The sequence below is a fragment of the Xiphophorus couchianus genome, chromosome 12 (assembly GCF_001444195.1).
Source record: "Xiphophorus couchianus chromosome 12, X_couchianus-1.0, whole genome shotgun sequence".
NCBI classification, from domain to species: domain Eukaryota; kingdom Metazoa; phylum Chordata; class Actinopteri; order Cyprinodontiformes; family Poeciliidae; genus Xiphophorus; species Xiphophorus couchianus.
Genome location: NC_040239.1, coordinates 23157495 through 23173482, shown reverse-complemented (window position 1 = coordinate 23173482; position 15988 = coordinate 23157495). Strand labels below are relative to the sequence as shown.

The following is a 15988-nucleotide window of genomic DNA, read 5'->3' as shown; positions in this document are numbered from 1 at the left end:
AGAGCTTCCGCGGTCCCCTGGTGGCCGGAGCGGCGCTGAGCTCCGAGGGCCGTTCGAGGCTGCTTGCAGCTTTAATTCAAATTAAGACCACGAAATGTCTTTTATTCTCTGCCAGAGAGTAACAGCAGCAAAGTGACCGGAGTGGAAGCACGGACATCATACTTTTCATCAGTGGTTTAAAAAAATAAAAAATAATAAAAAAAAACACATTCACATCCCTTAAGTCTGCTACATTCAGAATATAACAATTTATTCATTTACAAACATATAAAAATGACAAAAACAAGTAACAAGATATAAAATTTTCCTCTTTGTACAAGACCTCCAAAGCCATCCCCAGGAATGCATACTCACGCCAAATGTGGGTTTTCATCTGGGAAACTGAAGTAAAAACAATAAAAAGGCTGACTCTGCCCCAAAGCATAGCTACAACAACATATTTTAAATTGTTTTGTCAGGTAACGTACAAAAACAGCTTGATTTTCTTTAGCAAAGAAAACAAAACAAACACAGCAGGGAAATGGGCACACAATTCATAACAGACTTGCAATTCAAATACAGAATCAGAAGTCAATGAAATATTCACAGTGTTTTCTTCACATCAGGAATGTGAATTGTAAACATTGTTGCATATCGTTACTCATCTCAATAAATACACAGACATATTCACAATGAGGAACAAAACGTGTTTGGTGCTTTTTAATTGTTCTTTTTGTATCTCGGCTTTGTACCGACCAAAAAATAAGGCAAATATAATCTTCCCTGGTGAAGTCGCACTTTTTCAGGTGAAGCCAAGTAAGATTTTCTCAACTGATGGGAGTGATGGGGATGAATGCATAACAATACAGCAGGACTTATTCACAATAAACTATGCATATGAACATTTATACACTTTAAACAAAATACTGTGAGGTTAATAGGTCGCAGAGTGGGGATGATTCCAGGCCATCAGTGGGTAAATCGCAGACATATACTCAGCTTCTAGGTACATAGATGTAGGGAATTTTGGGTCAAATTTATTAGTTACCTAACAGTTAGTACCACGTCATTAATCAATATAGACATGGAGAGCACAACTAGCACCATTTATTCGCAGGCACCGATACAGATGAAGATATCTCACAGAGAGATGTTGTCTACTTACCTACAGATCTGTCAGAAGCATCTTTTATTGTCACTGCAAGGGAGACTTAGATTCTAAAAACTTTCAATGCATCTATCATTTTGTCGCTGACTGCTGCTTTCACAAAGCAAGTCCTTCTCACCTTGAGCTGGGAACCTTATCTCATAGCATTTCATCTCTTCACTTTATCCGATTGTCACATTCCCACTATAAAAAGCACACTGAAACCAAATCGAACAGAAGAATGAGCCTGAACAAAGCTGAGGATGTCTTACAAAACAGAACAGTACAGTCTCTTGAAGCTGCTGCAACACAAGATTAAAATTGTTAAAGTAGAATGAAATGTTCCCGATGTATAGGACCATGGTGCTGTTGTCTTTTCAGTAGAACTGCTATTTGATTTTTGCCTTTGATGCGTCTGAAGAAGAGAGAGAAAGAGAGCAGAACAACATTAGACAATATATGCTTAAAATGTTTTTTTTTCTTTATTTTGACCTTTATTCTTTATTTACACATTGTAACCAACAACTTCAATGTAGCATTTCATCTACGTTGAAGTGTTGGTCTAGATCTAACATTGTGTTGGTCTATCAAAATAAAATTAAAACTCCTACAGGTCTTCATAATGTGACAAAACATGAAAATATTCATGGGGAATGAATACTTTTACACTATAACTACCACATACAGGCAGCAAAAGGAATTAAGCAGGTGAGCCGTGACAGGAGGAAAAATTAGGGAAAAAAAGGTTTGAGGATCAGGCAGAGCAACGGACCGAGTACAGCTGCTAGAGCAGCGCTGAGCTGGAGTCAGAGTCCGAGTCATGGCTGGGGTGGAAGCAGGGTTCCCGGGTACAGGCGGATCCCTGAGCCCGCCTGTACTCTTGGTACTCCAGGCGGAGGGCGTTGAAGCGTGCCTCACTGAGCGAGCGAGGAGGGATGACAGGGGGAGGTGGGCCTGGGGGGGTCATCAGGGACAGGAGAGGCATGGATGGAAATGTCATGGGATGAACTAACAAAAACTCATAGCACTGTGACAATAAGGTGAACACATGCAGCACTGTCACATTAAGCTCACTAATAATCACACATGCAGCAATAAAAAAACTCAAACATAAATGAAAAGATCACCTGTCTGTCGCTGATCCCGGAGGCCACCAGTCTGGTCCGATCCCGTCTCCCTCCTGCCTCTCTGAAAACCAGCTCGACACTGGCCAGACCTGGTGGCATCCAGGACCTCGGAGTCCAAACAGGCATCAGCGGAGTCCCACTCATAACTTTCATCTACTGACGTGTTCCTTCTAATGAGATACACAAAAAGTGGTCAGAAAAGACACAGCGAAACACAAACGTCTCACGATAAGTGTCATTTTGGCAACAGTAAATGAATCCATCTGAAGAGAGGATGGTCCACATCGTCAGTCATTCCAGATGGTGGCGGTCTTTCACCTTTTCACTCTCCTCTCGGCCAGCTCCATCTCAGCTCTGTGGCGTTCATGCTCCTCTGTGGTTTCTGGGGAGCTGAGCAGGGTGGGAGTGACAGACAGGGACTGTCTAAAGAGACCGGCGCTGCCTCTACCGCTGCTCTGACTGGCATAACTGGCCCTGCCACCGTCCCTGAACTCAGCATCTCCGCTCCTCCCCATCATCCTGTCTGGATGTCTGTAGCCATCTCCTTCCCTGGGTGGGAAGGCGGAGTAATAAGGCGAAGGCCAGCTGATGCCCCGGGGGAGGTAGGACCTTGGAGGGCCTCTTCTAGAGTCAGAGTGTCTCAAGCCTTCCCCTCTCGGATCCGGCCAGTGCTGGTAGTATGGTAGAGAGTTAGAGGTCGGCATAGGGATAAACTGATGCTGGACAGACCTCAGGGTGTCTTGAAAAGAGGGGGACCATCTGGAGGACTCAGAGAAAATGGCAGCTTGGCGTCGTGGATCTGAGGGCTCAAGCATTGGAGACATTGAGGTTTGTCTGGGTGGGTACAAAGGAGTGAGGTAGGAAGGACTAGCTAAAGACCTTTGTGTGTGGTGGGGCCTCTCTAAGCTCCCCATGCTGGGACGCCGGAATGGGATGTATTCTTTCCAGCAGGGCCCCGGTCTAGGGAGGGAAGGCGGCGTGCGGCCCAGACTGTAGGACTTCACCCTCACATCCGGGTTTGGGAACTCGTCCCAGTAACATTTCTCAGAAATATATGGTCTTGGGCTTTCAAAGTGCTCCCACCTCTGTGAGCCTAAGCTAATGGATTTCTTAAGGTAAGGGCGAGGCTGAGCCACACCAGAGAGAGTCCTACAGGGACCAAGGCTTAAGGATTTCTTCAGAAATGGCACAGGGGCTTGAGTTATTCGAGACACTATTTTATTAGTCCTGTTTCCCTGAGAAGCTTGTCTTTGGGGCTGCTCTGACAAAAACTCATCACTGTCTGCACAACTCTGAGAATGCTTTGACACAATGTCTGCCATGCCTTTAGCTGCATTGAACAACGTATGAGCCGACCTGGACCCAAGTCTGGATTCAGGTCTGACAGTGTAAATACTTCCTGCTCGAATTCTTGTTTTCTCATTATAGAGCTCCTTGCTTGTTTTTTCTGGGCCCGATGAGGACGGCCTTGGGTCATCAGGAAATCTCACTCTGGCTGTCACTTGAGGAGAACGTCTATTTCCTTGTGTTTTATAAGCATCGTAGCTAGAGTCTGCAGAACCCAGAGGATCACCTTGTTTCTGACTTGACAGAGCTTGTGGGTTTTCCTGAACATGAACCTCCCAGTTTCTAGGAACTACATCAGGTTTCGCCACAACAGATTCTTCCTTGGGTGTTTGTTTTGTGGTAGCATCGGTCACCTGACCCTCTTCCACAGGCTCATCCACGCTCATTTCAATGAAACCTGGAAGACTCAGGTATTCAAGGATTGCACTTGTCTGGTGTGGGGACATCTTAGGGGATGGTGCTGCAGGCTTGGCCTTGAAGCAGTCGGACATTCTGGGGACTAAAAACTGAGACTGGTCACTCTCGACCTCTTCAACAAGAGTTAAGGTTGGTATGGGACTAGGACTGTCAGGGAAGAGACACTTGTCGCTTCTCCTGGAGCGTGTTCGGACACTTTCCTTCTCTAAATCGGAGTAAAACCCTGAAACGTGCTGGTCATCGTGGTCCTGAGTCTCTCTGTCTTTGGACTTAGCTCCTACTTTATGATGATCATACAGCAAGGTTGAAGAACTACAAGGACTGGGGTCCCTTGAAGTTTTGTGACCTATATCTGCAGTTCTTTCAGTCTGGTTATGCTGTACAGAATCTGAAGTTTCAGGTCTCACTGTGTTGGGCAAATCCCGTAGTTGAGAATCTAATGGACTCGTTGATTTAGAAACAACACCTAACTCCTGTGTCTCCTCTACTATGTTCTGCTCAGTGCCAGACTTGGTACACGCCTCTTTGTTTTTCTGAAGATTTGATGATGTAGCTTTATCTAGTGTGACATCACGGGAGAGCATGGGTAGTGACGTATTCTGGGTGACCGGCGAGCTTGATGAATCTAAAGGAAGAGACACCTCCGTGGCTTCTCTAGATGAGATAAGCGACGTAGTCTTACAAGGAGTCTGAACAGGGATGAGGCTAGTGACAGATGTGACAGGGCTAACGTCCCATTGTATGTGAGACGTGGGGAGCCTGTCCAGCGGACTGCTAGTGTTGCCAAAGTAGCAAGCTCTCCTATAGTCAGAAACCCGACTTGTCACACCAGTGGGCCTGTACTTCGGTCTGATTGTAACTTCTTGAGGTTTCCAGACAGGTTCTTCCACTGATTCGGTCTCATCCCTTTGAGGACGTTCTGTTGTACTACATGGAGAGGGTGCGTCCCTCACTCGACTGCAATGTCTTTGATCCATTGCGAAATTCTTCAGCTCCCTCTCAATCTCTTCCCTTTCCTTTGCCAATTGGACACACTTGTTAACGCTGTCCATCTCCAGCTCACTCTCTAGCTGGGAGACGAGGGTGCTGTTGTCAGTCAGGTGGCTTTCCATTGGTCGATAGCCTCCATGGTGGAGTCTGTCTCTATCCAGCAGCATTGTTCTCCTTCCCAAACTGGAGAACAGGTCTTCAGTGTTGCCCCGCATGCGACATCTACGTAGGGAATCGCTGGGCTTTCTTTCACTGCTATCAGAGTAAAAACTGGCTCTTTCCAAAAGAGTTTCTGAGCCTTGTTCGTCATCGGAGTAAAAGCAGCCATGTCGGGAGAAGTTTCTTGCCATGGCTCGTACTCTGCCAGGCGATGCAGGAGGTCTGCTTAACTCTGGGACATCCACTGTAAGCGGAGAGTCCTTCCTCTCGTCCTTCTCTGAGCTCAAAATGCTTGATTTTGGAGAGTCCCTGATTGACGTCCTGTTGCTCCCTGACCCGTGAACGCTTCCATTAACTTGCAGAACATCCTTCTTTATATTTTTAGTGGAAGGACTTGAAACTTCTGGCAGTGGCTGAACAATGAAGCGTCCGTCTGGACCTCGGGAAATGGACTCCAGAGCAGTTGGCGAAGGCGCCTGAGAACCTAGATGACTCTCGAAGAGGGTGTAATGAGGTGGAGGAGAGGAGTTGGACAAAAGCTGTTTCCGCTGATCGTGGTATTCCCCACGGCTGCCTTTGTCAAACGAAGAGCGATCAGATTGTGATAACGAGGAGTTGGGAAAGAAGGGCAGAGGTGGACATAGTTTAAACTTGAGGACACTGTCCGGGCTGCGTGAAGGTGATCGTGTGCTGAAGAAAACAAAGAAGAATAGCTTCAAACATTAGGGATGGAGACTATAACATGTTAGAAAGGCAAAATTGAAGGAAATGTGCATCAACCTTATCCAGACACTTACTCTTGAGATGGGCTCTTCTGAAAGGCAGCTGGCAGATCTAAATGAAAAAAGCAGGAAAAAAATATTTTAGTTACGTATTTCATAATACAAAGAACAAAACTTTAGGGACAGAATTTTAGACCCATGAAACCTAAAAATAGCATAAAATGGACACGTTAGGACCTTTTGATTAGGTTTTCGAGCAAATAGAGCACAATTTTCAGAAGAAATAGTGTTCTGAGTCACAACCTCGACACAAATAAGCACATCAAAAAGCCAGTATAACCAATAGATCAGCTTATCCTATTTATCAGCTGATTTGATAAATTACCAAATAAATCTAATCTTCACTTTGTGAACTCACATCTGACCACCAGATTTTGCTACAGTTATGTCTGCCTTGTAGTAAACATTGTGTGATGCAATGATGCCTGAGTTTGTTGCTCAAAGCAAGTCAGTCATCACTCTTCAGCATCTTTTGGCTGCATCTTAGCTGTGTTGTGAAAGACCTTTCTCTTTAACACATTTATGTCTTACCTTGTCTCCTCTTTCTGAGTCTCTGCCGTCTCCTGTTGCTCATGTAGCATGCTGTCACCAACGAGAGGATGATTGCAAGAAGCAGAAAGCACGCTCCCCCTATCACACCAGCCATCAGTGGTTCAGGAATGACTTCTAAGAAACTAGGACGAAGTGGGTAAATTTCCATTCCTGTAATTAAACCAAAGTCAATCATTTAACTTCTGTGTTTAATAAATAAATGTAGTAAATATCCAGTAATATTTATGTCACTTTCAATAATAATTAAGAACAAAAACATACCAGTTGTGGAAACACTCACGGACTCGCTCGGTTCACTCAGGACTTTGTTGCTGCGTGACATCAGCCTCAAATCATACACGGAGTCCTGAGTAAGAGACAGATTGTGTATTGGACTATTTAACAAATATTCTCCCAGTTTGTTTTATTACTAGTAAATAACAATTACCCTTAGCAGTCCTTGCACCAGTACTTCGCTCCGATTGGCATAGATGTTGCTGCCAATGATGATCCACTGGCCCTGATCTCTGCGGGCCTGGAGGACAAAACCAGTCAGTGGGGAGAGAGGAGCCTCGGGAGGCTGCCACTGCAGGAGAACGCCTCGCCCAGTCCGGTTAGCTGACAGCAACGTGGGAGGATCAAGGGCTGGGACACCCGTGGAGGTTTTAGGTACCTCTGTTGGCACAGCTAAGAGGACAATAAGTGTTCATAGGTGATCTCTTTCTGAAAGCAAAATGACGCTAGGAGGCTGGAAGGAAGGCAAAACCAAGGAACAAACCTTTTGTCCGTATTGATACAATTTCACTAAAAGGTCCTGAGCCGAGTTTATTCTGAGGTAGGACGCTGAACTGATAGCCAGTGCCTGCGAGTAACCCAGTCACAAGCAGGTAGTTTTTGGATGTTGGCACAGGCAAAGATGCCCATTCATGCTTCCCCCTGGATGTTTGCTTGACCCTTTAAAGGGTAAAATCAAAGTATGTAAATAGTTTCAGTTGCTGATAGCAGAAAATCTTTTATCCTGGGTGTGTTTTATAATACTGACCACACAGTAAATTTCTGGGTAAATCCACCATCAAAACCTGGGACCCAGGACACGTTGGCCTGGTTCATCTCCGTGGTAACGGTCACCGAGGACACAGCATGAGGACTGGTACCTGAGCAACAGACAGTTTTAAATCTATACTGTTAACAATGAACACATCATATATCATTATATCTATCTGTAGATTACATGTCCATTACAGATAATGCCGATGCACTCACCAAGTGCAAAGACCACAGTGCCTGCACTGACAGTCGCCACACGATTGGTGGCCAAACACTCCCAGCCGCCATGGTGGTCTTTGCTCAGGGGCTGCAGTAAGAGGGATCCATTAGATAGCACCGTGTACGGTGAGCGAGGACTAGGGCCAATCTGTCGAGAAGAGCATCGGAAAGTTCATGTAAGGGAGTCATCAGACTTGGCCGAGGCTCCAGAAAAAGCAAAATTTGTTTTTGTACCTTGCTCCAGGTTACATTTGGAGCAGGATCTCCACTGGCTTCACAGGGGATGATCAACTCTCGGCCGACCTCCTGGAGATACTCTGGCAGGGGGGGAACTCGAAATGATGGTGGGTCCTGAAAAAGTGACACTGTCTTGACTTTTGCACATCTAAATACATTTTAATGTTTTTATATTTAAGACCCTGAGAGGTACTTGTTATAAGAGGTCTAAGAATCACTATATAGATAAATAAATTGATAAATTTTCATCCAAGCAAAGGCCAAATCTAAAAGCAAAGGCCAAATCTAAACCCAATAAAGAATCTGTCGCTTGGCAAGACTTGAAAATGTCTACTCACAGACGCATAACCCAAATGACTTAAAGTTGCAACTGAATGGAAAATTGGTCACACAAAGCATTGCTTCAGGGGCTGATTTTATATAGTAAAATATTCAGTGTGAATACTTTTTTTCACTTTACAATTCTGCACAGCTTTGTATTGTTCTCAAATAAAATCCCAACAAAACACACATAGACTTGTAGGTGTAAAGTCACAAAATGAGGAGAAGCTCTAGGGGCTTTAGTACTTTTTAAAGGTACTGCAAGTCTGAAAATGGGAACTTTACCTGCAAAATAACTTTGGTGGGCTCAGACTGGCCCATTGTGCCATAGCTGTTGTAAGGGGTGCAGGTGTACATGCCTACAGCATTGTCATTGGCTGTTGCTATAAACACTGAGCCCTCTGAGTTCACCATCCAACCTGGGAACTAAACAAGTGAAAAAAACAAAAATATTAACTCTAAAGTGACTTTGAGAACCCAGTTAGCACAGATTATAAAACAAGTGCTAACATTTACATTGTCAAGATTCAGCTCATTTCCGTCTTTGGTCCAGTTGACATACAGCACAGGCGGGTCAGCCTGTACAGGGCAGAAGATCACCCCCTCCATTCCTGCTGGCAAATAAGTTTCACGCAGCATTCTTCCAACACGTGCCGGGTCTGAAATAAAAAAAAACTCAAAAAATTAAAAACCGCTTTCTGATTAGAAATTGCTGTAAAACACATTCATCTTTCGATGAGCCACAAAGAATGAGACGGTAAGACACTAACGTTTCACTTTCAGATGGGCAGAAGCCGAGGGTGGAGTCAGTATTCCATTAGTGGGGATACAAGTGTAGTTTCCAGCATCTTCTGGGATGAGATTAGGAATCAGAAGAGTTCCATCCACCAGAATCTTCACTCTGGACCTGAGGGACCTAAAGACACAAAACATGGTGCAATTTATGATAAAACGGTATATTAAAGAAACACCCTGAAATGTACACGGAAAACAGTGACTTCTACTAAACGGATGTGCAAGAAAGATTTAGAAGATGGTACGTTAATCTAAACTGCAATCTTCTTTGTCTCAGCTTGTTCATGATCACATGACATAATTATCTCACGAACAATCCAATTAAAACTTATCGCATTACCAGCGTGCTTTGGAAATATTTACATCTGCAACTTTTCGAGTAGATAAGACTACCACGTGCGATATTTCCCACCGTGCCGGGCGTCTTGATAGATTTTTTTTTACAGATATGGACTCACTCGATGTGATAAACGTTCTGTCCTTGTTTCAGCCACTCGTAGGTCAGGTTTGAAGGGTAAGCATCTGCCTGGCACTGCAGAACAGCATCCTGGGACATATTGAGAGTCGTGTCCTCAGGGGAGATGATGATGATCGGTGGACCTTTAAAAAAACCGCAATGAACAGATCCGTAATTACTGCTGGTCAGTTTTAAGCCACCTACAGTTCACAGAATGAACTGTAGGTGGCGGTATACACAAACATATAACTACATGCAATACACCCTTTCCAAATGTTTTTCTCAAGGAGATGAACAGATAAGACAAAAAGCTGAATGTTCTCATACAAATGCAACAGCGCTTCCTTCATATTAGGTATGCAGCGACTCTGCGCTTGATGACGGATCGTTCAACAATTACCTTGAACCTGCAGCTCCGTATAATGGGTCAGATTCCCCTCTGTGTTCGACACGTGGCATTTATAGACTCCAGAAACATTTCTTGTGACAGTCGCAAGAGACAGAGTACCGTTGAGCACCTAAGAAATGAACGATAATGAAACACAAATTGGATGAGTATTTATTTAAAACTCTGCAGGGTTGTCTGTTGATGCGACTCACTTTAATTTTTTCGTGTTTCTCAATCGGACTCTCATCTTTGTGCCAGACAACCGTTGGTCGAGGGTTGCCGTGAGCTCCGCAGCTAAGAGTCAACGAGTCTCCGAGCAGAACCTCCACAAAAGTTGGCGGCGTCTTGATGAACACAGGAGGAGCTAGAGCAAAGACACAAACACAGAGGGGGGGAATTTCACTCACATGATCAAATTAGGTATCAATACATATGCAACGCCTTCATTATTTCACATTTTTCATGTTATAACCACGATTCAATAGGAATTTTGTGTTATAATCCAACATAAAGTAAATCTGAAAGTTAATTGGAAGAAAATGACACATGGTTTTCAAAATGTTATGCTTGTAGTTTTTGGGTGTGTTTGTCCCTAAAGAGTTTCCACATCCAAGGATTGAAGTTAAAAAATATCTTGATGTGTAAGAGCATGTGTAAACATGAATTTTCATTTCTTGTCCCAGACTGAAATTTGACTTTGGTCTTCACTTTGACTAGGCCATTCTAACACATTAACATGTTTAAATCTAACAGCTTTGGCTGTTTGTTTAGGGTCGTTTTCCTGCTGAAAATGATCCTCTAACCCTGCCTCAAGTCTTTTGCACATTTTAACATATTTTCTTCCAGGATTTCTCTGTATTTAAGTCGATCCATTTTGGATAGAACAGATGGTGGATTCAATATACTAACAGGTCGAAATCTACATGTAAACACAAACGTACGTCACACTTCTATTATATTTGTAAATATCTTGAAAACCATACATTAATTTCCCTTCCATTAGCACTATGCACCATCATATTGAATTCCATCATTATTCAATTAATTCTCAGATATGAACATAATATGATATTCAATATCATGTGCAATATCTAAGAACTTCTGCTGTGAACCCAAAAATGTGTCCTGCAGCAAACAGATGGCTTTCATCAACTGCAGCATCATCATATCAAACCTCTACCTCACACTCTGAGTGACATAACTCCGCTTTAGCTGCGCGTGCGTGTGTGAGTGAGACTTAAGAGTTAAGAAGCATGTGAGTCAAAGGCTTTGAGCATTTAACCTTAATCTTCAGCGACAAACCTCACAAGCATTGGTCAGTTCTTCATGGCAGGTAAAAACAAGGTGCGATCCCCTTGCATCCAGTGTGCATGCGTTAATGCACTGCAATTAATGTTCAGCAATTTCCCTTTTGCCAGGGCCTTCAGAATATAGCCAGACCCCATGCTGCAGAGGTTCTAAATAAAGTCTAAACCAGCGACGAGTGACGAAGGAAGCAGCTCCCATGTTCCCAACACCCTGCAGTGCTGCACCTGTGATGGAGAGGAAGGTCCATGTGCCATTTTGAAAGTTGTCGGTTTTGCTGTCCAGGAGAAGGATACGACACTCGAACCAGCCCTCGTCCTCCAGGGTCAGCCGTTCTACCAGCAGAGAGGCGCCATGGGTCAGAGACACACGCCCTGTGGGAGGAAGGGTGAGGGTCGAAAGGCAAAGAGGAAAATAAAAGATTAACAGACGCACAAAGGCAGACAGGCAACGTCAGCATATGCAGGAAGAGGGCTTTTCATGCAGAGGACACAGCCATCCATTGTCACAAAGGCCAGTGTCAAAGTCATAGACCTTCTGCAAGCAGGCAGATCCACATGCAGAGAGGGACTCTGATGAATTTTCAAGTTTATACAAAATAACAAATGACATAGTTAAGATTTATGAAAACAGCAGAAATGGTGGAAGCAGCAGACATCTTGAAGAACAGATGAGCAAATTAAATCATTTTTAGTCGCTAAAATGGTCAAAACCAAGATCAATCGTTCCTCGATGTCATTCAAGCCCCAGGAACCTACAAGTGCACAGTTGGAGTTTGATGCTGTATTTTCCAGGGAGAGGCATGGAAATATTTTTCTGTTGATGAAAAGCAGTCAAAGTTTTGGCCAGAAAAGAAAAAAAAAAAAAACATACACAGTCACCTTGCAAAAGTACTCATTTAGTTAGTTAACAACCCCAATGAAACCAGCATTTCATTGGGATTTTATGTGACAGACCAACACACAGTAATAATTAACTATGAAGTGGAAGGAAATGATTTTTAAAAAAGGCTTTTTACAAATATCAATCTTTAAAGAATGGCATATTTGTATTTGCATTCAGTCCCCAGTTAATTTTTGTAAAAAGAAAGAAAAAAAAGAAGCTGCCCTGCAATTCCTTTCTATCAGCTTTGCACATCTAGACACTGAAATCTTCCCCAATGAGACTCAGTGAGTGGAACCATTGTAACACATTCATTAAGCTTTGATCTATTGCAGTTCTGGCTGTTTGAGGCTGTTGCTGCTAGCAGGTGAACCTCTTCCTCTTCCTCCTGTCTCTAACATGTTTCCTTGCAGGACTGCACTGTATTTAGATCATCCACCTTCCCATCCGCAAAGCATGCCACACTTTTTCCATTCATTTCAATTACTTTGGGATACTAATCTGGGTTGGAGCAGAATCCCAATGAAAATACTGAGAAGTTTGTAGTTGCACAATGACAAAAGAAGAGATACGATTGCACAGCACTGAGGATTGGTTTTCTTATGTCTTCTTTTACCCAGAAATGAGCTCAGTGTGAGTCATTTTCAAGAGGGATGTCTCGACTAAAAGTTTTACAAGAAACCGAAGCTCCTCATATAACAATGAACAACCCCTCACTCCCTCATTCCCTGGCTTCATCCCAAAAGTCAAGGTAGGCTGGCTTTGTGAGGATGCAAGCAATCTATCTTGAGAGGAAACTTTAATTTTCTACAGTGTTACATTCTGACCTCTTCATTAAGCAAACAACACTAACAATAATTAGTTCAAGTATTTTGTAATATCTCTTACAACACTGACTCCAGTTGGTTTAAAATAAATCTGAATGCTTTCCAGTAACGTTCATGCATAATGAATTTATGTAGCCATCGTGCACCGCAGTGAAAATGATCGAGCTTTAACATGTTGGCTAAGTCTCCTGACTCTAGCTCAGATGATGAGAAGTCAGGGGCCCTGAGGTGGAGTGCAAACACATGAATCACTACAGCGATGGTTAAATTGATATGTAAGATGACAGATGAAGACGGTGTCCTGTCATTTAGGGTTTGGGCGGCTTAGCGGAGAGCTACAGTTAGCAAGCCAGAAATTCTTGAATGTGTTTTATTAAAGAACTTCGATAAAAAACGTATGCATATGACTCATTTTTATTTTGGATTCAGGAGTGCTGGGCTAAAAATGTAAATCTAAGACAATGCATGGGAGAAATGAGTCACTTGTTTTGTTCATTGGGGGGCAAAGGATAGAAATGCACAAGTAGAAGCATGGCAGATGCACACTGCACTTGTGTGAGCGCATGCTCAGACACAGATGGACCATGCACGAGTGTTTCTACCACACACCCCCAATGCCCCGCTTCCTCCGCTCCTCTCTGTAGTTCTTACAACTCCTTGTCAAGCTTTGAAACTTGATATGCTAGTTGCCTGGTGACTGCAGCCTGGCTTTCAGGGTACACCCCCTCCTTTTATTCTGTCTCTCAATGAACTCTTTTTTTTTTTTTTGGCCCTTCAATCTGAGGGCTTTAAATGACTGGAGGATGCGGGCAGGGGGGAAAACACACACGATGCTCATACCAGACGCTGCCAGAGCAGTTTGAAAGTAAACACGGAAATGTGAAGGAGTTCCCACCGACCCGCTCTCCTTGCAGGTTAGGCCGATTGTGCATCGATAAACTTTGGAAAAGGTTTCAAAATCACATCCACGCAAAATCAAATAAATGCATTGCTAAGACAGTCATTACATTTAACTTTTTCAAAAAATGTTTTTATATAAATCACAAATTTTAATGTATTTTGCAAAACTGACACAAATTCGCATATAATTGAGAAGAGGAAGGAGAACGGTTTTTGGCTTTTATTGTCTTATTTACAAATGAAACTGAAAAAAGAGTGATGTAAATTTCTCTTCAGGGTCAATGCTTTGTAGAACCGCTGCCGTTACAGCTTCAGGTTTGTTGGTTTACGTCTCAGCTAACTCTTTTTGAATACCTTGAAATTTTTGCAAATTCCTTTTCTGCAAAGTACCTCAAGCTCAGTAAGATTGAAAAGCAAACTTCTAACCCTTTTCTTCCAGGATTCCTTCATTTGTTGCTCCACTTAACTTTGAATAAAATCTGAAACACTGTGGCTTGTGGAAAACTGCAAACATTACTTGTTTACGCTTTCTTTCATCTGTGGTTTTCTTCTTGACACTCTTCCATAACCACATAGATGTGTGCATTTCATGACCATTAGCTGTCCTGCTGGAAGATTTCTGTGGATTTCTGCAGCTCTGCCAGAGCTGCTGTGTTTCTTCATGATGCTGTTTGTTCACTAATGTTCCCGAACAAACCTCTGAGGCCTTCGTAGAACAGCTACACGTTAATTAGGTGACTTCTGAAAGAAAGTGATGCATTAATTTTTATTTAGGGATATCAGACTAAAAGGGGGCCGAATGCAAAATAATAAAAAAAATTGCTTCACTTAATCTTAAACAGTCTTCTATAACCTGCAACCCTAAGCAGCATTAACATTATTTAGAATCTGACTATTAAACACATCTTTTCCTTCCAGACAAGAAGACCCTTTGATTAATGCCTGAAAGCTTTGCATTTTATTTGCCTATGTGTACGGCCTTAAGACGGGTTGAAACACACACAGAGAGTGAAGACAGACAATAGGTAACAATTAACCCTGCATTCCTGTCGGGGTAGTTGCTGTGCTTAATAGTTGGGTTTAATGATTGACTGACCTCCTGAAAGACGGACAAGCACTTGATGGGAGCGGCGCTCACTTTAGAGGATCCATAAAACGAATGCCATTGGTTTCAGGTCAGCATCTTTCAAACAGCTGGGCAGGGTTGGGAGAGCGGGGGGGAAATGTGCGGGGAGATGATAACAGGTATCGGGATAACTTTAGATGGTTTCCTCTAATCGTGCCATGAGGGATCCTCCCACAGCTGCACATTTCCTCTGCAACCTTTTCTCAACCGATGTGGAATTTATCGCCCACTTCTGTGCGCAAGAGTGGAGCTGCTCATTGTGGGGATCGCTAAAATGCAGCCGGTGGAAATCCCTACGATGCCACAGGGCCCTGGAGCACGTGAGTGTGGGTGTGTGTACATGTTGATTTTCAAAAACCGGAGAGTGCCCTGCCCCCTGAAGCCTGGCTTCACTGTCCAACCCTTTCTTAACCCTCTCCCGTATCCTCCCCCATGTCCGTCACTACAAAGAGACAACAACCTCCTTCCCCAGCTCCACCCCGTCATTCCTCGTGCTCTCAGGTTACCATAGTGATGAGACCGAGGAAAGCCCGGGCTGTAGGTTTAGATTTAAATTCAGTTGCTGTAGAAACACGACACGGCCAAACATGGGCAGGGGGCGGGTCAATCGTGCATGGCTGAGGGAGAGCAGGGGGGTTCTACTGTCAAAGATTTGAAAAATTACAAGTGGTGAAAAAACATTGCATTGGATGAAAATCCAGACCCCAAGAGACGGAGAGGGGAGAATGAAAGAAATAATGAACAACAGAGAAAGGAGACTTTCTCTTTCACCCTGTGGGCAGACAAAACAACCAGGCTGTGTGACAAATGGCGCTTTATCCAAATTTGAATGTTGCATGTTGGAATTAAAACCTAAGATGGCACTTGGCAGGTGTTCTGCCCTGTCAGACGCTAAAAATAAGGTTGCTCATCTCTTCGGGGATACGACTGGACACAAGTGTGGAAAAATGGGAAACCGATGGCATACAAACAACCCTTCACGTGTTTGAATCGGAGAAGAACTGA

At 43.5% G+C, this 15988-nt stretch overlaps 1 protein-coding gene across 3 annotated transcripts in view; it reads right to left on the bottom strand.

Moving 5' to 3' along the window:
* Window positions 1-219: 219 nt before the first annotated feature.
* The window catches only part of igsf9b (immunoglobulin superfamily, member 9b), a 33119-nt gene continuing 17350 nt past the window's right edge, over window positions 220-15988 (bottom strand). The window contains exons 4-23 of one of the 3 annotated variants that reach the window (XR_003597673.1): window positions 11476-11622; window positions 10156-10307; window positions 9956-10073; window positions 9557-9698; window positions 9074-9219; window positions 8820-8962; window positions 8589-8729; window positions 7980-8096; window positions 7743-7893; window positions 7522-7633; window positions 7258-7433; window positions 6928-7166; window positions 6762-6846; window positions 6480-6650; window positions 5964-6000; window positions 2572-5856; window positions 2254-2423; window positions 1899-2080; window positions 1266-1541; window positions 220-1177 (exon numbers count right to left, since the gene is read on the bottom strand). Coding sequence is in view for 2 of the 3 variants with exons in the window: in XM_028034874.1 (XP_027890675.1) it covers window positions 1911-2080; window positions 2254-2423; window positions 2572-5856; window positions 5964-6000; window positions 6480-6650; window positions 6762-6846; window positions 6928-7166; window positions 7258-7433; window positions 7522-7633; window positions 7743-7893; window positions 7980-8096; window positions 8589-8729; window positions 8820-8962; window positions 9074-9219; window positions 9557-9698; window positions 9956-10073; window positions 10156-10307; window positions 11476-11622 (5702 nt within the window). In the remaining variant the exon portion in view is untranslated. Of the gene's footprint in view, window positions 1542-1898; window positions 2081-2253; window positions 2424-2571; window positions 5857-5963; window positions 6001-6479; window positions 6651-6761; window positions 6847-6927; window positions 7167-7257; window positions 7434-7521; window positions 7634-7742; window positions 7894-7979; window positions 8097-8588; window positions 8730-8819; window positions 8963-9073; window positions 9220-9556; window positions 9699-9955; window positions 10074-10155; window positions 10308-11475; window positions 11623-15988 lie in introns of all 3 variants that reach the window. The other 2 variants (XM_028034874.1, XM_028034875.1) reach the window with 2 other exon arrangements.